The sequence below is a fragment of the Lepisma saccharinum genome, chromosome 4 (genome assembly GCF_977018435.1).
Source record: "Lepisma saccharinum chromosome 4, izLepSacc3.1, whole genome shotgun sequence".
Taxonomy (NCBI): domain Eukaryota; kingdom Metazoa; phylum Arthropoda; class Insecta; order Zygentoma; family Lepismatidae; genus Lepisma; species Lepisma saccharinum.
This window is the reverse complement of record NC_139232.1, coordinates 56,388,578-56,410,560: the sequence shown is the minus strand read 5'-3', so window position 1 is coordinate 56,410,560 and position 21,983 is coordinate 56,388,578. Positions and strand designations below refer to the sequence as shown.

The 21,983-nt window shown below is 35.8% G+C and overlaps 1 protein-coding gene across 4 annotated transcripts in view; it reads right to left on the bottom strand.

Moving 5' to 3' along the window:
• Positions 1-21,983, bottom strand: part of Khc (kinesin heavy chain) — a 59,705-nt gene that overhangs the window by 9,219 nt on the left and 28,503 nt on the right. For 2 of the 4 annotated variants that reach the window (XM_083120530.1, XM_083120531.1), the window contains exons 11-21: positions 21,204-21,410; positions 18,882-19,028; positions 17,924-18,076; positions 15,533-15,701; positions 13,330-13,504; positions 12,538-12,639; positions 8,297-8,429; positions 7,782-7,970; positions 7,069-7,204; positions 5,567-5,713; positions 1,098-1,158 (exon numbers count right to left, since the gene is read on the bottom strand). In XM_083120530.1, coding sequence (XP_082976656.1) covers positions 1,130-1,158; positions 5,567-5,713; positions 7,069-7,204; positions 7,782-7,970; positions 8,297-8,429; positions 12,538-12,639; positions 13,330-13,504; positions 15,533-15,701; positions 17,924-18,076; positions 18,882-19,028; positions 21,204-21,410 — 1,587 coding nt within the window. In that variant the 3' untranslated portion in view covers positions 1,098-1,129. The remainder of the gene's footprint in view (positions 1-1,097; positions 1,159-5,566; positions 5,714-7,068; positions 7,205-7,781; positions 7,971-8,296; positions 8,430-12,537; positions 12,640-13,329; positions 13,505-15,532; positions 15,702-17,923; positions 18,077-18,881; positions 19,029-21,203; positions 21,411-21,983) is intronic. The other 2 variants (XM_083120532.1, XM_083120533.1) reach the window with 2 other exon arrangements.

Here is a 21,983-nt window from a genome sequence, read left to right as displayed (position 1 = left end):
TTTGGGAAAAATGGACATGTGGCTACAGTGCCACTAGAGAATCGTAGAACCGTCAATTCTGAATGGTACACAATCATTTGTTTGCCAGAAGTCATTGGGGAAAACAGAAAAAACAACCAGCGATGCAGGATCATTCTTTACCATGACAATGCGAGTTCTCACACATCGGTCCAAACAGCTCAGTATTTGACCTGTGAAAACATTGAATTGATGGGTCATCTGCCATATATCCCTGATTTAGCACCCAATGATTTCTTTTTGTTCCTGTACGTGAAGAACAAGCTACATGGTCAGCGACTGACACATTCAAATTCCATGTTTTCGAGATACTTGCATAAAAAACAAATTAGCAGTAGAGGATACATGTAATTTTTGTTCAAGATATTTACTGTGTGTCAGAGGTGGGGGTTAGGACTATTCCTAATAGCACTAATGTAGATCCCTCAACATACCTGTAGCTGACCTTGGAACACTGGCCCTAGTGTCAATATGTGATACTCTGTGACAAGGAAAGCTCAATAGCATTGGTACAGGGGAAGGGTACCAAATTTAGAAGTGGACATGTGCATGAAAGATTTGCTACAACATTTAGGTTTATGTGGAAACAAAAATGTATTTGGGGTCCAGCATTGAATTTCACCTTATCAAACTACTTTTGTGCTGGTGACTCACCATAAAACAAACAGCAAAATTAGCACCACTGTGTCAGAGGGACCATTCATAATATCAATGTTAAAATAAATTATTAGCTTCCATATTTTCTACAGCTAGATATATTTTAATCATATTTAGCATAATCATATACCATTTCAATCAATCTTTTTAAACCTAGAAAAATTCAGAGAAGGTAGTTCACACAAACAACAAACATTACAAACTCATTACACCAATATAAAAAACATATTCCCTAATAATAATAAATTTAATTTTGAAATATACCATAATGAAGGCAAGAAGTATTTCAGTGTTAATACTGAATAAGGTAGATAAGATTCAAGAACAACTTGACAACATTAAATGCTTCTATTGAACACGTACGAAATTATGCACAACTGATAAACACAATACGGTGTATCAGAAAAGTGAGCAATACTTACAACAGTCTTCCAACAGCAATGTCTTTACAGGACTACCAATATCGAATTACTTCTAATCCATCTTGAGATGCCAAGACAAAGGAAAGTAAAAAAACACTGATAAAAAGATGAAAAGAGATCTGCTTCTATAACAAGACACGTGCAGGCCTTGAAGTACGACATTGGCAAGGAAACTAATGCATCTGCTAGTCTTCAAAATAGGTTAACGCTGCCTAAAATTATCTGCTGAAGGCAAGTACATTAAACCATCTTTTTATCTTGTTATTTACTCAAATAAGTTTAGAAATGAAGGTTTTTTTGATCTATCGTTCTCTACAACATCTTCAATGTTTTGTAATAATCAATCCTCATATAAATTTGAAGGTTCCAATATTAATATAAGCTGTGTGGTGCCTTACCCCACCTTCCCCTCTTGTCTTCTCATGATATGATGCCTCACAACTGCTACATTTTGAAGAGATTTTGAGGCATGTGCTTCTTACAGCAGACAATTTTGTGAGACTAGCATTAACCTATGCTTCGAGTTTTTATCATTTGTGATTTTTAAATAAATTCAACTGTTATCCTCTGTGATAAAACATTCTGCTGTTCTGCATTTCCTTTGTCTTTTTATTTATACGCCACTTTTCTACCTCTAGAATAATTCTTGCAACAAATTATGCTTCAGAGCTTATACAAATTAATCAGTGTTATCCGTATCTGCCAAAATGTGCATACCTAAAATGGTAAAATTGCCAGTTTTCTTACAATAGCAAGTACTTTGCAAAATCCTGTCATTTTGTTATTTTTTTAAGGAATATAAAAGGCATATAATTCATATGACCTGGTTTTTTAAAGTAAATGTCTAAATAGATACTGAAAATAACTATATAAACTTTATCAATATTCTAACACACTAACATGAAAAATTTATTTGCCTCATAAATTAGTGTACATAACTAGGTGATGGCAATGGAAGAAGAAAGTACATGAGCTAAGCCCTTATATTTGTAAAAATAGCAAAATTTGTACTCAATTACAAGCTATTTATAAGGATATAGAATCTGCAATTTTATGCACATCAATTACTAATATGTGTATGCTAGCAGTAAGCGGGAGGGTAGAGATATTACAGTTATCTGTCCATTCTATAAATTTTGTAATATTTCCGTTTCGATGTGTCGATGATATTTAAGTAGGGCTGAGCTGATACAGATATGCCGGTAACGGTTAATTTTCTTTAACAGATACCAAAGATTTTCAGTGGCTAGAAGAGCAGGCAAAGGCAACAGCTCGTCTCAACATTTGTCCTTTTTAAAAAGTCATTCACCCTTCCTTGTGACAGATTGGGAGACCAGCACAGGAAGTTCCATAGATTTCCCTAGAAACACTGGATAAAACCCCACCCTCCTGGGAAGCAGGAGGCAAGATCAAAGGCATGGGTAAGTGAAAACTGAACCCAAACGTGACCATTAAGGCATGTAACTGCTTAGTTAATGCTGTGGAAAATAAGCCATACATTGCCAATTCTTGCTTGAAGCTCGTGGTCATAACATAGGTGAATGTTTTTAAATCTCCTGCTCGGCTAATGCTGTGTCAGGTGGTTGCAGAGTTCTTGGAAAAGAGGGATGAAGGTAACTGTGAAATTAGCTTTGTTTTATCTACATTCAAACGGGAAGAGGATTCAGCAATTTCTTCGTCCTCTTCCCTTCTGCGTAAGTCGTTTGCGACTGCCGGTATCTGCCAAAGGGAGTTACTTATTTCCACCGAGATTAGATTGGGAACATATGAAGACCCAGGGGGAAAAACGATGAATGTCGATTTTTTGCCCATTTTGAGATCGCAGCGCCATCTGATAGCTCAAAAGCTGTACTATAAGAATGAGAACGGCCTTGGTTGGGAAACGGTGAGAAGTGCCTGAAAAACGCATTATTATTTTGGCATAAATTGACGTATTTATGAAAGAGAAATACTTGTTTTAGAACTTTACTTTTCATCAAATGGTCATAAAATTATTATTTTCGTTATTCAATAAATATTGAATTTTTTACGTTTTTGACTTATTTCCTTGACAGGACAGTTGTTTTTACACAAATTTTATCAGTCGTAACTAAACGTAAGCTACATGATGAATATTTGCTGTTTTATCTGATTTTATAGTGCCTTTTTACTATTTATGTAACAACAATATTTTTAGTCAAGAAACAAAGAACAAAATAGGTATTAACGTTGACTTTCCTCAGTTTCTTAGTCTGTGGTTACATCCAACAATATTCCATACACATCGGAGAAATTAAGTACTAATTAATTAATTTACATATTATTACGAATCGACCTATAATTATATTAACGTATTAAATAAAAACACTTTTATTATTATATTTCTGAGACACTTGGCTCGGACCACCTTCCCAAATTATATTTCTAGATATGCACCTGGTGATGTGACGAGTTAGTATAACTCAGTAACTAGCCTTTATGTTATACTGTAATTATACAAGTATCGGTATCTGTAGAAATCGGTCATGTTATTGGTATTGGCAAATGGTTATATCGGCTCAGCTCTATATTTAAGCATTCTGTTTATTTTATTCGAATCTTGTTGAATGAATAATAATAAACAAGTTGCATCAATTCAACAGGATTTTCAGTTGGGTTAAAAAAAATAATTAGAAAACATGAGTACTAAAATGATTTCCGCGAAACTTCCTTGTAAATGTATTAATTTCAGTGGCCTCTAAAGTGGATGGTGGCAAAAGCCACCGAAATTAATAGAACAATTACAAGTAAGTTATTGCGGAAATCATTTTAGTACTCACTTATGTCTTCTAATTATCAAATGAATTTTATATTCTCTCTAACATGAATAATTTTTAATTTAGTTCCAACACATTCTGCAAAAATTGAATTCCAGAAAATGCTACAATGATTTAACATTCAACCTTTTGTATTCATGAAATGAATCCACTTTATTCAATGCCACTGAAAATAAGTATTTCCAAAAAATCAACCAGGAAGAAATGAAATGACGCATGATTTAGTGTCATAGGATTTTACACCAAGGCACACAAACAGGAAAGTTTATGTGGGTTTATCAATTTTATTTGCTAATTTTTCAATGTGGGTCATATGTGCAAGAATATTATTGAGCCTTTATTTGGTAATTATTTCCTTATTTCAAAAACTATTCTAAAACTTACTGAAGTTGAAAAAATTAATAATCTGGATTATTATTGCATCCAAAACTGATATTGGATACTTTGAAATCTGGATATCAGTCTTCTGGATTTTGTGACCATCCCTACTCTCATCAGTACAGTGAAGATGTGACTATCATTCCAACAATTTCATAACTACCATTCATCATCCTTGTCGTGATTAGCCAAAAGCAATAGAAAAGAAAGAACTACAAATTCAACTGCAAGTGCAAAACTTACATTTTGTATCCTTTCTCACTGAGGATGTAAAAATACTGATAATATACTATCAAGAGTAGTACCATGATAGACTCATTTCACCCTCAATGTACGAGACTGGCAATAAATACCCAGTAAAGAGGAGTGGACAACATCGCAGTGAAGCCTCTGAACAAGGAACAGTTCAGAAACTTAAAAATAATATTATAGATAAGAATATTAATTTCATTAGCTGCTTAGTGGCTAAAGAAACAAAAGTTCTTCATATTACATCCCAGATGACTGTGGTTACATGGGCCAGAACATTAAATATTAGCTTCTTTCTCAGATTTCCATAATATTCATTGATGCTGCTTTGGTCAAATATGTCAATGCTAAAAATGGCCTTCCATGAACTGGCATTTAAATTCCTGCATATTTATTCCCCTCCGTCAAACAAACAGGCAATGGTTCACAGAATTGAAAGTAATTTGGTTAAGTAGGTCAAACAGAGCTTGAAGCTGGGCTTAGCATTCTGTTCGAGCACTACTGAAGTACAAATCCAATCTTTAGTTTTAATTTCACAGTTCAGAGCTGCTTGTTTTGCAAATTCCAAGCATGCTACCACTGGTCAGCTGTATATATGTGAAGATTAGTCACTATGTCCGATTGAGGCCAGCTAATATTGAAATAAAATATCTGAAGATGCAAAACTCCTTGCAAAGTTAATGAAAAAAAATGAGCCTATATCCTAGTTAAGCCTTTTGAGAGTTAACTCTCTGTAACATTGGGACACATGAGGGAAAGAATTTATCAATGACATAAGACATATGCGAGGTCTGTAATTTTAATATGTACACTAAGAAATCTAAGATACAAGGCCAAATTCAGGACATGTTGACTGTAGCGTAATAATTGAAGGTATGCTCTTTTCAGACCTACAAAATATACACATTACACAGAAAAGACTTACAAATTACCCTACACAAATATTTTTTTTGTATTCTTTGACACTTCTTAAAAAATAAAACCTTTCATTACAATTCTTTGTAAATGTAAATTAAAATTCTTTATTAAAAAGTGAAAGCTGCTTACCTTTGTTAGAAGTAGGTGACCCTGTAATGCTCTTTCTCTTCCGCAGCTCGTCATCTGAAATAATTTTAGTCAATCCTCCAGTAGGGATTGTCCTTATGCCTTGACTACCAAGGTGCGTGTGATGTTGCCCAGCTCGAATTGGTTTTGCTATAAATGAAAATAAAATATATGTACTACACTGTGTACATATACACCTGTACCTAAGCATAATCACAACAATTTAAATTTGGTTTGTTAACAGCACATGCAAGCACCAAAGAATTTCATATTTCAAGGTAGGTTATGCAAAGAAAAATGTGGAGGCAGAGTGAATTTTGGGATACTTAATGCAAATCATTCCCTATCCACTTCCTACAAAGTTTGAAAAGTTCATAAAATATATCATATGGCACATGCACATTAAAGGTTTCATTAGAGGCATGATTGCCCTCACCAAAGACGTATAAAATTAAAGGGCATGATTGCCCTCACCCAAGATATAAAATTAACAAGTCCACAAATACAGAGTGGATACTGTAAGACCAAGAAAAAAAACAATCATAATCCTATTTTGACACTATTTGGTACATTAATATTAACACTACAGGTGTGTTTATTTGAGCAACCATGATTGTAAGCATACGCCAACTTATAAATTTCTCGAGATGTTTCCAATGTATTCAAAAACTAATGCAACATTCCTGACTTCTAAAATATATAATTCATGGTGTAGCAAATAATACATTACAGAATCATGTGAACTGTGATTTTCCTCCATGACAACGCCCCATCACACACACATCAAGACTGGTCCAAAACTACTTGGAGACACGCAACTGGGAGGTGCTACCCTATCCTGCCTATTCACCAGACCTGGCCCCTTCAGACTACCATCTGTTTTCGTCGATGGGCCACGCCCTCGCTGAGCAGCACTTCGATTCGTATGCAGACGTCCGAAAATGTCTTGAGGGGTTTGCCTCGAATGAGGACTTTTTTTGGCATGGTATCCACAAATTGCCCGAGAGGTGGGCAAAATGTATAGCTCGCGAGGGCAAGTACTTTGAATAAATTTCTTGTTGCTTTCTATGGACAAACCCTGTGTTTTTCTGACTAGAAAACAGCAGATTTAAGCTTATACACCTGGTATATTAACACTTGAAGTCAAGTTTCTTCCCCTAACAGACACTAACAAATTTAAATACAATACTGCCTGCCATCATCTGTAACTTTCAAGAAATTACATGTTAATTGCTGTCACACGGTGGTTTCATTTCATAGCAGCTACCCCGCAGTGAACAATTTGGGTTGTTTAGTTTGAAACCGGCCTCCTCTAAAGGTTCAATTCCTTGCCACATAAATGATCTTAGAACACAATGTCGAAGTATTAAAAGTTCATTTTACGCTCAAATAACCTTGACTAGATAAGAGAGTTTCAAATGGGAACCAAACCACTGTGCAGTGTGCTTCAATGGGAACTGAAAGTACCGAAAACCACAAGAGATCGATCATCTGTGTGTACTTACCGATTTGTGCACTAGGTCCCCTTCTAGCTAAATTCTTCTGACGAACCGCTTCTTTAATACGGTCTACCTCATACTGATATCGTTTTCTATCTCGCATTGCTCCTTCCTTGGCTTCTTTCAAAGCAGTTTCAAGAGCCTAGAAATATGTTCAAAGATGAATTACAAAAAATTGAAGAAATAATTTAAATTTAAAAAAAAATGGATTTACTTTCTAAGTAGCCAAGTCTTTGGTGTTACTGAAAAACAGCATTGTTATTTACATTTAAGTAATATTTTAGGATGTTACTTTCAGAATGCAATTATAATTAATAAATAATGATTTGAAGAGAATTTATTGATCATTGACAATGGCAAAAAATCAAGAAAGAAATGGAATGAGAAGTCAATAAATAAGTATCAGAGTTTGTTATTTATAAATAATTGATTTTTACAATGTATTTTAGCAGGAATACATTAGAAATTAAAATATATTAACAGAACAGAATATATTTGCATGTACAAAAAGTTTCCTTGGTGGCCAAGTGCCTTGGCTGTTGGACTCTTGAATATCACAGGTTTGAGTTCTGGTGTGAGCATATGCATTTCTTTGTTCATAAATTTTAGGTAATCGTCATTGTCTTGTATTTGCCTTGCAGCACAAGAGATGTTAATAATAATAATAATAAAAAGCAATATCCAGAAAAAAAATCCACATAAACACACAAAATACCAACCTTCACTCGCTCCATTGTAGCTCGTAGCCTCTTCTCCAACTTTGGTAACTCGCACCGCAAGTCTGCATTATCACGCACTAATTGTTTGTGAACTTTCGTTAATTGGTCAAGATTATTTTCAAGGAAGCTAATCTTCTGTTTTTGTGCCAAGGAACCTCCATCATCCTCATTGTCTTCAGCGTTGACAGACTGCAAGTAAAATGGATTTCTTAAAACAATTACCAACAGTTAAGAACAGCCATAAAAGCCATACTTCATTTACCTACAAACTAGTTACAATTATAAAAACAATTCAACAGAGCAACATGCTTTAGAAGCTTAAATTTGAGATGCAAATCACGAAAATTATAAAGTGCTACAATTAAAAATAAATACGAAATAAAAATCTCATGACCGACCTCTACGCTTTAGAAGATATTATGTTTACGTATCATGCTATGTTCTACAGCATGGAGAACCACTATATGAACGACAGAAACTTTGAAAATAAAGACTTAAAACCACAAATTAATTACCTTCTTTATTCTAGCCTGAAGATCCTGTACAAACAATTTCCTTAAATTGTGAAGAGTCTGAAGCTCCTTGGCTACTGTGTCTTCTAAGCCCTTCAAATCTTTCCTTGCCTGCTCTCGTCGTTCATTGGTAAGACTGCAAGTAAAAGCAACAAGTTTTAAATATTATGTAAGGTAACAATTGCATGCAATTTGTCTACTTACATTCCTTTAGAACACATTTAACACAAAACACACAACAACAAGAAAAGATTTTGTGTGAGATCTGCAATAACAGCATCGATGGCATTCACAGGAACTGTTTGCAAAATTTATGTTGTTCCAAGATTATGCTTCTTGATCAATCAGAACTATGTGACAGGTAAGTCTTACATAAATCTAATGTCAGTTCAACAGCATGTTTTTTCACTGTTAAGCTATAAACCCCATGCTCAACGTAAGTTAGCTAACAAGAAAAAAGACAAATTGCAGATGCATGATGGTACTTCTAGTCTCTAAAATTGTGTTTACATAAGAGATATACTGGATAATATCCAGGCTATGGAAAAATAGGGCTGAGCTGATATTGATGCTACCTGTATTAGCCAATTCTAGTATAGTTATTCGAAAGTGCCAGTTTGAACTTAATTACTGATAATTAGATGTATGCAAGTTACTAACCTGGTAACTACATAAATGTGCTATTAGAAGGGGTAAGTTTATTTTGTGTAATAAGTGCAGTTTTTAAATCAAATTTGGGATTATATTCACAATTTTAAAACCAAAATGTCATTTTATATAGCACTTTTGATGTGATTATTCACCGCTATAACACCGAAATTTTATTTTATTTACAGCTTTTCAACCCAAAATAAGACTTTTTGTACCGAAATTTTGCTTTTTCATTTACCAAAAATATGTGTCTCTAGTTATGAGTTAGTGCTTTTAAGTCCACTCTATGCACAGAAAGGCTAATCGGGACTGGAACTACAGTTTAAAGTGGGATCCAAACCACTATGTGCCTCCACCAGAAATCGAACCCGGGACCCCTTGATTACAAGGCTATGATGCCACCACTGCACCATCTGGGGGGCCCTAACTTGGGAATTATCCAAAACAAATATTTTAATATTTTGATGATCTCACATGCAATTCTTAAAATACTTGTCAGCAAAATTCTGGTATACTATGTGGCATAATTGTAATGGAATATTTATCTATATTCTGGACAACTTTTAATTGTTACAATGTCCATTATGAATCATGGTATAGGCACGACATTCTGTCTTGGTCCACATACCAGCAGCTTTACATGCAACTAAGAAAATCATTTCTAGAACCTAAATTGTGTTGTGCATGAACTATACATGCGTAAATGTAGTAAATTCTGGTTTTGAATGCTTGCGCCATACTGAAGTCACTGAAGAAGATATTTATATAGATCTGAAATTCTTGTAAATACATAATGGACATATTTGCTAAATTTTCTATTTAATGGACAGCATTCTTACTTAATTTTATGTATATTTTTTTCTTCTTTCTTTACCTTCTTTATGCGTATATATATATGAATGTAATTGTGTAAGATTTGATTCATTTTTATCCATGGTAATGTATAAGGATGATATATGTAACCTCTATATGTATTTTTTTATATCTGAAAATGTGTATAAATATAATTTTTATGTGTATAAATTCTCAAATGTAAGACATTTACTGTGCACTGTAAAAGGGCAGATGCCTGTTGTGCGCAGGATAATAAATAAATAAATTACTTGACAATTTAATTGCAATGCAAAATTATTCTATCACCTTTATTATTCCATTCCTTTGTGCTCACAATGGGCACTGCATCCACCAGGGATCAAACCCAGGACTCCTTGATTATTAGAGACATGCATATTTAGTTTTTGTCGAAAACACAAAATGTGAAATAACACATTCTAATGCTAATTTTTCATGTTTCTGAAAGGTGTGAGGTGCATTTCCTACCCTGTTTTGTCACGAAATAATGCGAAATGAACTACAAAATGTGAAAGAGACTATCAAACACAAAAATTAGAGTTTATTTACTGACGTGACACTTTCTGAAGTTTGAATTATCCTGCGAGTTATGCAATTCACGGAAAATTGATTAATTCTATTGTAAATATTTGAGAAGCAAAAATGGACCCCTTTATACAGGAATAAACTTAATATTCTGTGGTATTTTATTTACCACTTTTGAACCAGAAAATTAACTATTTTTGTACCGAAAATTTTGCTTTTCTATTTACCAAAAATATGTGCTATCGATTACAGAACTATGCCAACGGGAGGTCCTACTATTTTTCCTTGATAGTACAGTACTAAACATCACTATTACTCAAACACAGACCGAAGGAAAAAAAAAATGACCTAATTGTGACGGTTTCTTCACTGGCCTGGAGGAGCCAAACAAGAGGGAGATATAAACTGTTCGCCATTAAAAATGCAACACCTAGAAGAAGTAATCGGAATCGGACGAAATGTGCACAGTGTGTAGAGGAGAGGTGCAGAAGGAAATGATTAGGTGTTCAAGGACGTCATGCATCATGTGCGCCTGCCACGCACGCCATCTGGTACCTGTACCTGTAGCAGGTCAGATAGGTGCAGAAGAGCAGTGAAAGTGCATGGTCATGAGTGTAGTGTGTTAAAATCGGTCAGCAATGCCACGTCGTCGAATACAGCAGCGATTCCAGCAGGTTTCCCAGTTCGATTGCGGCCGAATTGTTGCATACCGTGAATGCGGATTATCCTACCATGAGATCGGTGCCCGTGTAGGATGGAATGCATCCACAGTGATCCGTGTATGCAACCAGAGGGTCCAGGAAGGCACTGTAGAGCGACGTAGAGGTTCACAACGTGCACGTCAGACGACGGAACGAGAGGACAGACGTCTGATACGCATGGCATACAGACAACAGCCACGTCAACGAGGATTCCGCATCAAGTACGGGATGTTTTACAATATCCAGTGTCCCCACGAACAGTGCTTCGTCGTTTGGCGAACTGGGGAATTTTTTCCCGGCGCCCACTGTTGCGGATTCCTCTGACGCTAGAGCATAGGCGTTTGCGTCGGAGATGGTGCCAAGACCGTCGTGCATGGATGGCGGAGTGGAATGCTGTAGTGTTCTCTGATGACTCCCGCTTCTGTATACAACATCATGATGGACGTACACGCATGTGGCGGCACCGTGGCACTAGGCTTCATGACGCCTGCATCATGCATCATCACACAGGGCCTTCATTGGGTATCATGGCATGGGGTGCCATCGCCATAGGTGTTTGTTCGCATCTCGTACGCGTTCAAGGGACATTGAACAGCCAACGGTACATCACACAGGTTCTCACCCCTGTTGCTGTCCCATTAATCCATGCACTGAATAATGCCACTTTTCAACAGGATAACGCATGCCCCCATGTTGCAAGGAATGTCCTCGCATTTATGGAAGTTAACCACGTGCCCCTGCTTCCTTGGCCAGCACGTTCTCCGGAAATGTCGCCAATTGAACATGTCTGGTCCATGGTAGGTCGCCGGCTGGCCCAACTCAGGTTTCCGGCACGTAATGTTGAAGACCTCTGGCACCGTGTGGAAGCCACTTGGGATGCCATACCACAAGCAGACATCGATAGACTCATTCTTTCCATGCCTCGCCATATTGCAGCAGTTATTGCCGCCCGTGGAGGCTGTACACGCTACTAGCTCCTTGGGGTTATGCAACCATGTTCTACATGTCACATGTCACACCACCGAGCTCTAACTGTAATCATTTTCTTATGTTATTATGAACTACATATTTGCCAAGTTTCGTGTTTCTATCTAATTTCCTTCTGGGTGTTGCAATTTTAATGGCGAGCAGTGTACATGACCTACAGTCAGACAGAAGCTACACTTTTTGAGAGCTTATGAAAGCAAACATTTTTAAGAACTATTATTCAGCTTGCAGTTTATCCTTGTTACAAACATTTACATATGTTTTAAGTACTGTACGAACATAAACAGAATGAAGGTTATGAAAAATGCCAAACAATTTCTCTGATTACTGAAACTAAGTTGAACAGTGATCATTTTTATTCTCCATAAGAAATAAATCTGCACCTTCTGCACTTTTATTAGTACTGACATGAATATTAGTGTAGCTTCACTATGCAAGTTCTTTATAAACAAGTTTCAGTTTAAAGTAATTTCTAATTGCATTTTATGAACAATACGTCAAGTTTCTTCAACATTTCTAGACACTTACATGAGTTCATGGAGCTTATTACTCTTCTCAGTTTCTTCCTGTTTCAGCTTCTCGTAATCCTGTTGCATCTGTTGGTGTGCCAGGGTGTACTTCTGGTTTAAGCTGAAAGCAGGGAATAATTTTTATAATTTGATTACAAATACCACCACCTAAATGTCAGTTCATATTGCATCAGCAGAAAACACACCAAGTTAAACACAAACAATTTCCAAAACATTTGGTTAACAGAACAAATAAACAGGCAACAAAATCTGTATCTGGTGAAATACATCTGGGTATTCAATATTATTTTTAAAAGTTTCAGAAATCCCATTATCCACATGTATATCAACTATGTAGTTTTCTTTGCCTTCCTCATTCCTGGTATTCTGAATAAATTGCAAGAAAAATCAAGAGTGAATTAAAATTTCTTCCTATTCAATACATATAAGCTGCACCCTTTGTAAATTAATGATATTTCTTGATCACATATAATGCACCTTTAAATGAAACTTATTGCACAAAAATTATATAACATTAAAATACCAATTCCAAGAAAATAGCACATCATACAGTGAAAAGTTAATGTAGTGAACTCCAATTTTATATTCCCAGACTTTACATCTTCCTGATTTATAAGCACCTTGATCCCCTGAAAAACAATCATATATTCGATTCTATTTGTATTAATAAATTAATACACACATGCTCGCTCACTCCTCCCACAACACTATCATCATTCTAGCATAAATTACTAAAAATTCACTTTTTTAAATATTGATTATCTTACGGAATTATTTATGAGATACTCACTCTTTGACTTCATTTATGAGTGTTTGCTTCTCCATAATTTCATCTCGTAATGTAGCCACTTGCTTCTGGTGGACATCTCGAAGTTGGTCCATTTGTGTTTCTAATGCCACCCGCATCTTGTTTGCCTCCTCCTTCTCCTCCGCCTTCTCCTTATTGGCCACTGCATGAACATGTTCTGAAAATCATATGCATTTTAATTTTACTTTTAGAATTGATACTCCATCATACATTAGAAAAAACTTAGAAATAGGGAAGAAGTACAGAGACAGCTTGATAGTTGGAATGAGGAAATCAGAAGAGCAGGAAAGAGTGAGGTGCTAATAACAACAAGAAACAGAGCCAGAAATGAACCAAGAATAAAGATGGTTTTTGATTGATTGATTTAGTTTACTTTACTTCGCTTTTTGTGCCCCTTGGCTAATTTGCGAAGATGGGGATGAGTGATGAAATGATGAAATTGATGAATGGACATTCACAAACAACCAAGCCCGACCGGGATTCGAACCCGGGACCCTTGGCGTCACAGCGCGATGTGCTCACCACTCGGCCACAGGGTCGGGCTAGAATAAAGATGGACACGGAAGAGTTGAGGGTAGTGGAGAGCATAAAATATTTAGGAAGCATAATTGAGAGAAGTGGAAGAATAAATGAGGAGGTAAACAGAAGAGGACAAATGGTGGTGGACTATATCAAAGCATTCGAAGATTAATATGGAACAGGGATGTACCTATAAAATGCAAGAAGGTAATATATAACACATACTATGTGCCGATAATTATGTATGGTGCAGAGACTTGGACAATGACAAGAGAGACAAAAGAAAGATGCAGGCAGTGGAGATGAAATTTTTAAGGAGTATATTGGGGAAGACCAGAAGGGATAAAATAAGGAATGAGGAGATCCAACAGACAGTGGGTGTGGTGAAGCTTCAGAACAGGATAGATCAGGGACAGATGAGATTGTTCGGACACATGAAGAGGATGGATGCAGAAAGACTACCAGTAAGAGCTTACCATGCATAAGGAGTAGGAATAAGGCGAAGGGGAGACCAAGATGTTGGTGGAAAGAGCAGATAGTGGAGAGTGTTAGGAGTAGAGGACAAGATTGGAACACCGTGGAAAGAGAGGAGTGGTGGAAGACCAGGACAAAAATGGAGAGGCTTGACTTCTATGGTGACCCAGCCAGAGGCAGGAAACTGCAAAGGATGATGATAATAGAAAAAACTGAATTTATTGCTCGTTTTTCCTTCCACTTATCCCTTTTGCCCCATAATGGACAGAGAAAAACATATCTCCTTGTATAAGACATTCACAGTGTGAAGTGCATATGGATAACTTGTATAATTTGAGCATTTTAAAAATAATATAACCTATAACGTTATATCTATTTACAAAATGATAATGTCACATCTTCAGAAGAAAACAAGTGCAAATGGGTTAGTATAGAAGGAACTAAGGTGTTTGTGAAGGTACAAAATGTAAGCCATGAAACAGACAAAAGCAGGTTCAACGTATTTCCTTCGTTTTAATATAAGTATATGGACTACTGGTATATACATGAAACATCCGTTTAGGATGTTATACATGAATGAATTAAAATTTGTTTTTTTGCGTCGGCACATATGGTCATTTTGCACCCTTCAATGTATACGAGGAAATATCCCCTTATCCACAATTCTTACTTAAAATGTTAAAACAAGGGGTGCAAGAAGCCCCTTGAGAAAAGTTGGAAGTGCAAGGTTGTAAAGGGACCTGCACAAGACAAACACAAAACGTTAAAAAGTAAGAATAAACTAAAATCTTCCTCACACACAGTGGAAGAGACCTGCTCTTCGCAAAAACCTAAAAACATTCTATAAAAAACTGTCGTAATCTCCCAACAGGGATGACAGTTGGGAAGATTAAATAAAAGTCTGTCTGAGAATAGCAAAATCGGTACATTCAACAAAAATATGCCGACAACCCAAAACATTACAAACACGACACATTGGAGGGTCCAGCCCTTGCAGCAATTGAACATATGTTAGACAGCTGTGTCTAATACGCATACGTGAGAACATCTTCTCGACGAGAGGGACGGGACGAGGAATGCCATGCACCTATGGTGGGCTTAATAGCATGAAGCTTGATCCCCATTACCGCATCCCACTCTTAGATGTTAAAACATAATTCCATCTGGTTTAATATACTACAAATACACCTACCAGCAGCTTTAAGTTTCGCACATTCTTCTCGAAGAGAATCTACATCTTCCTCAAGCTGCCTCTTCTTGTTCTCTGCCTCCTTCATAGATTCTTGCAAAGACTTCATTCGGGCTTCATGTTGGGATATCAGTAGCCTGCAGTCGCCCAATTCTTTCTCGTACTCCGTAATCTGAAAAATCAAAGCTAACTTTCACATTTCTGTCTGAATAGTAATCAACTTACTACACACAATATTTAATAAAAACTGAAAAACAAACACTCACTCACATGCAAGAGACATTAAAGAGAATGAATAATGTTTCTTAGGGAAAAAAGGCATGCAGCATTCCCTGACATTCGCTACGAGACTCGCTGGCAAGCGGCCCAGCGTCAGCGTATGTCTATCCCGGTGAACGGGGTCCACGACAATCGCACGCTACAGTCTGTTTTTTTCACTCTCCCTGCCTTCGCTCTCTTTCCCTTTCTGTTGATGTTGCAGACTGATGCCAGTATAATTCTCCCTCGGAAGTTGTGTTGTGTCGTGTCAGTGTCTTAATATGGCACCACAAAAGTTTACATTACAACAACAACATTATCTTGTAGTGTGTTACTTCGGAAAGAGGAATTGTGGAGAAGTGCGACGACGTTTTGCAACAAAATTTCCCGGTGTCCCTGTTCCACACAGGACCACTATATTAAACTTCATAAAAAGTTTAGAGCAACAGGGTCAGTTCTGAATAAAAGTGGAAAGAAAAATGGGGAAATCTAAAAAAAAAAGTATACAAAGACAATCCGCACTCCATCCGTGAGTTGAGAGAGTATTGTACGAGAAATCAGGAGAATTACAGTAGACAAACTTGCACGTGTAAATGCCAGGAATGTGTTGCAGCAGAGGGACATCATTTTCAACACCTTCTGTAGCCAAGGTTAGTACACAATATGAAAACTAATTTTAATAGCAGACTCTCGCGACTGTCGCTGACCCCGATCATCGCGAAAGACATGCACTGATGCCGGGCTGCTTGCTGCCGGGTCTCGTAGCGAACGTCAAGGAATGCTCTGTAGAAAAATCAACAGATTATTTATGAAACCAAACAAAGACTGTCATGCAAAATATACAAATGGTATTTCATCAGCATTATTCTTACATGAAATAAACACTTCATTCCCTCTACAGACAGCTTACCTTTGTAGTTTTGTGTTACAGATTTGGTTTCTCTCTTTTTCCCCATCTCTGAGATTTTAGTTTTCTACCAATGTTTTTATCTTGCATCACTATTGCTCTACTCTTTTACGTACCTCTTAAAATTAGATCCTGGGACGAGATATGTTCCAACTTATGCAATGACGATGATGATCATCAGCCCCATGAACATTAAAGTATTACAATATTTGCCCATATTACATATCCAGACCTAAATTAATGTTCAATGGCTTATTGCTTCACAATAAAATATTAGGACTAGTCTTGTCCATGTTACAGACTACACATTTTGTTGGCTTTTCAAGACCAATAATGTGGCGATCATGCTAAACCAACTCTCTTAAGGAACATGCAAAACTGAACAAAAATCTCACTACTTAACGTAGTCCAATTTTTTCACACAACGAAATTTAACTGTTTAATTTGCCTCCCTCAAATGATGTGTTCAATATTGCTTGTACTACAAAATAGTTAAGCAGATATTAAGAGTAAATCAAAACAAGAGCTCTAATCCTAAGTTTCACAAAAACATACATAGAGGAAAATTCCTCCAGAGCATGACTGTCATACTCTTAATTACTCCATTGATCATGCTGTTCCACTGGCATATCAAGTTTAAACCCAGTGTTGTCCTTTCACAAAGTGAAGAACTAGTTACTTAAAAAAAACAACTTGTTTAATCATATGTGAAGTACAAGGCAAGAAAAGAGCATTAAAGGTCTTGTAATGAAGTCATATTTTCATTGCCTTATGTACGTGTCATTGGTCCTTGTAGCAAACTATATTTAAAAATATAGCATTTCCTCATGAATGCTTCATGAACCAAAATTACCCTTCATTACTTTGTCGAGCCCAATGTTTAAACACACAATGCTTGTACACTTGCAACTACAGCAGTAAGTACAATTTTAAACCTGTTCAAACACTCGACCAAATATATGGATCTTACCCAACATTAATGAATACCTTTTGCCCTTCTATTCGTAACTTGAATCGTGCAATCTACAACTCATACATCTCAAAAATAATGTAAAAATCAAGCTACAATGTTGTAAACTGTCCGACATGCTTGGTATTTTTTGGGTGAATAGTGCATTGTGAAAAGATGATGAACTGGTCAACTGCACAGTCCTATCAAACGTGCCTCCAGGCAAAACATTCAAAATACAAAGCTTCTGCACAACCATATTATACATATTTATACATGCCCTGTCAGTTACCTTCTTGTTACAGTCCACTTGGAATGTTTCTAAATTCTGGCATCTCTGAACCAAGTTCTTCACTTCAGACTTCATTTTTGAAATGTACAATCTTGCTACAGTAAATTCTTCTTCAATTTTGCCATTTGTATCGGTTGACAACTGAAAGAGTAAAAATAGTAGTAGGAAGGAATGTTTAACACACACTGTTACTGGCAAATGAATGTTGAATTCAACACCATCAGTCTTAAAATAAAATAGAATTCCTAGGTTTACATTTTCCTGCATTATACATTTTTTTTATCAATACCAGAATGCTTTATTTCCCAGACTTTCTGTTTCTCTACATGTTACAAGTTCTTTGTCAAAAGCCTTTTAAGAATAGATAACTGGGATTCCACTGAATATTATGTAGGATACATTTATCACAATATATCCTTCCTTTATAATCAATAATCATAGCTTTTAACTACAGACATTTCTATCTATACTTACCATGTAAGTGATGCAGTCAATTATTTTCTGAACTTTGTATCTTCCTTCATAAAATTTTAAGACTTGTGCAATCAAATTGTCATGTATTTTTTTAACACGGTGCAAATTCAGTCATTATTGAAATTCAGACAACTGAATTGCTAAAAACCAACATCCTCAAACAAGTGATTATAGAAGGCATTTACTGTATGTGTACATCTTTTGCAAATAATTCTGTTGTGGAAATACAGTTGTCCTAAAATGTTAAGACATGTAGGTAAATCACAAAGTTTCTAGCTTCTGCACTAGAAAAGTGGCGAAATAGATTCCAAAAGATTTTCATGTAATGTACAATGCTCCTATTGCAAGTAGCTCTTCAACTTATAACACTCGTGTGTAAACTACTCATCAATTTCGTAACCTTCAAATTTGGACAAATTAATATTCCAATCAACCATAATATATGTGATATTTATGACAGCATAGGACATACCTTCATATCACCATCTCCTCCAATAGCAACACCTATTTCACCTAAGTCTTTCAGAAGGTTTGTGAGCATTTCTGTGATTCTTCTCCTCTGATGGCTGGACATATCTTTCAACTGTTGCAGCTCTGACGATGTGTTGTTCAGCTGAGACTATAATGAGAAAAAGAACAATTATCACACAATTTCTCACAATGATAAGAACATTTTTATTGGTATCTTGCAAACACTGCAGAAGCCAAACATGGAAAACAACTTATGATTCATGTGTATTACATGGACCACACCAAGATTTATTCAAATAAAAGAAGTTAAATGATGGTTCCTTTTGGTCAAATTTAAGATGCAAGAGAATTGTGGGAGAAAAACTTTATTCAGACCTATCATAGAACAATGACCAATAATATTATATTAGGGTACCAGTCATTTTGCAAAAACAAATTCCCTGACTTGCCCAGGCACTTACGAAATATTCAAAGTATTGGTATTGGCCAGTACCAGTGGTCTGGTTATCTCACAGGGTACCCCATGAAACATTTTCAGAGTAATTTTCCTGTGAAATGTGTAATTTTATTTAATTCTGTACCAACATGACATGGTAAAAGGGTTGCTTATATATAAATGATAAGTTATTTTAATATTCCAATTATCTCTTATGCAATTCTTTGAACAGTTTTAGCAAAACTATGGCAGATTCATGTAAAATTGTTACAATGTGCAAGCATATGCATCAGTATGAGTATCTGCTTACTAGGGATGTGACGAAGCTGAAAATTCGCCGATGTACTCGCCGATAATTTTTGGTACCGATGCCGATATTTAACCGATTCCGATACATAAGGTTATTAAACAGAAATGGGATGTTATTTTCAGCATGACAAAAATAAATTTGCTATGTACATTTCTATTGCATATCATATGTATATACATATATAGTCTCAGGAGATGCGAATGTACATTTGCATCTAGAAAAGGTGGTTATGTGAACCTTTAAGAAGAACATGGATTCTCAAGAGATTTAACATTAGTACACAAGCAGCTCTTTGAAATGCAAAACGAATTCCTGTTCTAAATGTTGGAAATTTACTGCTGCCAGATTCAACTTCAGAAACACGAGTTTTGGAAGCACTTCAGGAAGTAACCTACTTCCTCTCTTATCGCAAATCTGTTCAGCAACACTGAACACTCAATCACTGAATACAGCAGGTATGCCCAAGCATTTTCTCAGCTTTGCTTCAGCTTTGAATACTCACTTCTGAATTTCCAATACAACAGCAGATCCTGGATCAGCAAGGTACTGTTTTATTTCCGATTTTGAGTTATTTTGATACTCTGAATGAGAGTTTGCAATAATTTTATTACAAAAACTCTACAATAATGATAAATCATAACCTAATTTTCAATAAATCTTACAAAACTAATATATAAAACTTATTAGAAGGTAAAACTCTAGTATAATCTGTACCGGTTTAAATATCGGATTTTTGCCGATTCCGATACCGATATGTCAATTTCGGCCGATTTTCATACATCTGTAATCGGCTTCGGAATATCCCTACTGCTTACCCTAGTTTTAACCCACTTTAACTTTGTTTTTTCCAGGTTGAAATATAAAAGCAATGGCTTCGTTCCATCAATTTTTTGTATATTTTTTCCAATATACGACAAACTACTGTACGCATGAGAGACTTATGGTTAAGATTTAACTATACTTTCTCAACTGTATTAAGTATGATGTGTTATGTGTAGTTTATGGATTTCATTCATGATGAGTACTAAATCCGCTGTAATCCAATTCAAATACAACTATAGGTTACAGAAATATATGACTTCACAACAATGACAAAATGGAGTACTACATATTCTCAACAAAGCAATATTTAGACTAGGGATGGGCCAATATGAAATTTTGGCTGATACCGATAAAGTAACTATAAAATTTACAGATACCGATATTCTACCGATCCGATATAAAACTAGAAACGGTCCTTGAAGAACCTGAAAGTTTCATTGACCTCCTTAATAAATGTGTGTTTCGAGGTGACTGCAGTGAAATGTCTACGTTTTTAGAAAGTAGGGCATGGAGATTATCCATAAAAATTACAACAAAATGGCAGAAGTTTGCACTAAATTATCAGATATTTATCGATAAAATAATCGGTAATTTTACGCATAAACCGACGCACCTATATCGGCCGATACAGATAGAGTAGCGATTAATCTGTCCCATCCCTAATTTAGACACAGACAATACTTCGCAGAAACAAAGAAATACTCTGGAAATGTACATTCTAGGATGAATAAAGGCAAGCTGTTATGTTCAAATACCTGTTTTTGCATCAGCTCTTCTGTTAAATTCTCATACTCCTTGTTCTTGTTCTCCACCTCCTGAGATTTCTGGTCATAATTCACAGCGAGTTCTTCAAGAGCCTGCAAAACTTCTTTCACTTCCTCCTTGGCAGATTCATTTTCCTGCTGGATACGGTTCATCTCCTGCTGAAGCATCTCGTAGTCTCTTCTTGTTGAAGCGATTAGCTAGAAAGGAAGTGCAGTTTATTGAATAATAATTCACAGAAGTCTACACATCTTCATTAATGATATTTTCAATAAGCTTTATTTACCATAACAATAGGCTTAGGAGATCAGATTACAACTGAGAAATCCATAACCTAAAATTTACAGTTCTCTTTTTTCTAATATTTTTCCACATCTGAGAGAAGTCAAGTAAATGTGAATCTTACTTCAGTAACATTAGTCGAAGCCTCTACACCAATTACCAAAGCAAGACTATCCAATAGATAAAATGCTTTTATAAAACATGATAAAAAGACAGAATGAAATATCAGGTGGGAAAGCAGTATAAGGTGAGAAAGTATCAATTTTGAATTAAATCACTGGTATTTTGCATCACAGTCTGTTTCAATATCCTTAAAATTATGTTATCTCTTCCCCTTTCAGTAACCCTTTACATTAAAGGGTTACTGAACCGATCTGGTACAAGAGGATTGGTGAGACACAAAGTTACTAACTGAAAGGATTTTCTTTTCATAAGGAACCTGACCGACTCTGATGCGATCGGTCATAATATACTAATTTTTTAAAGAATAT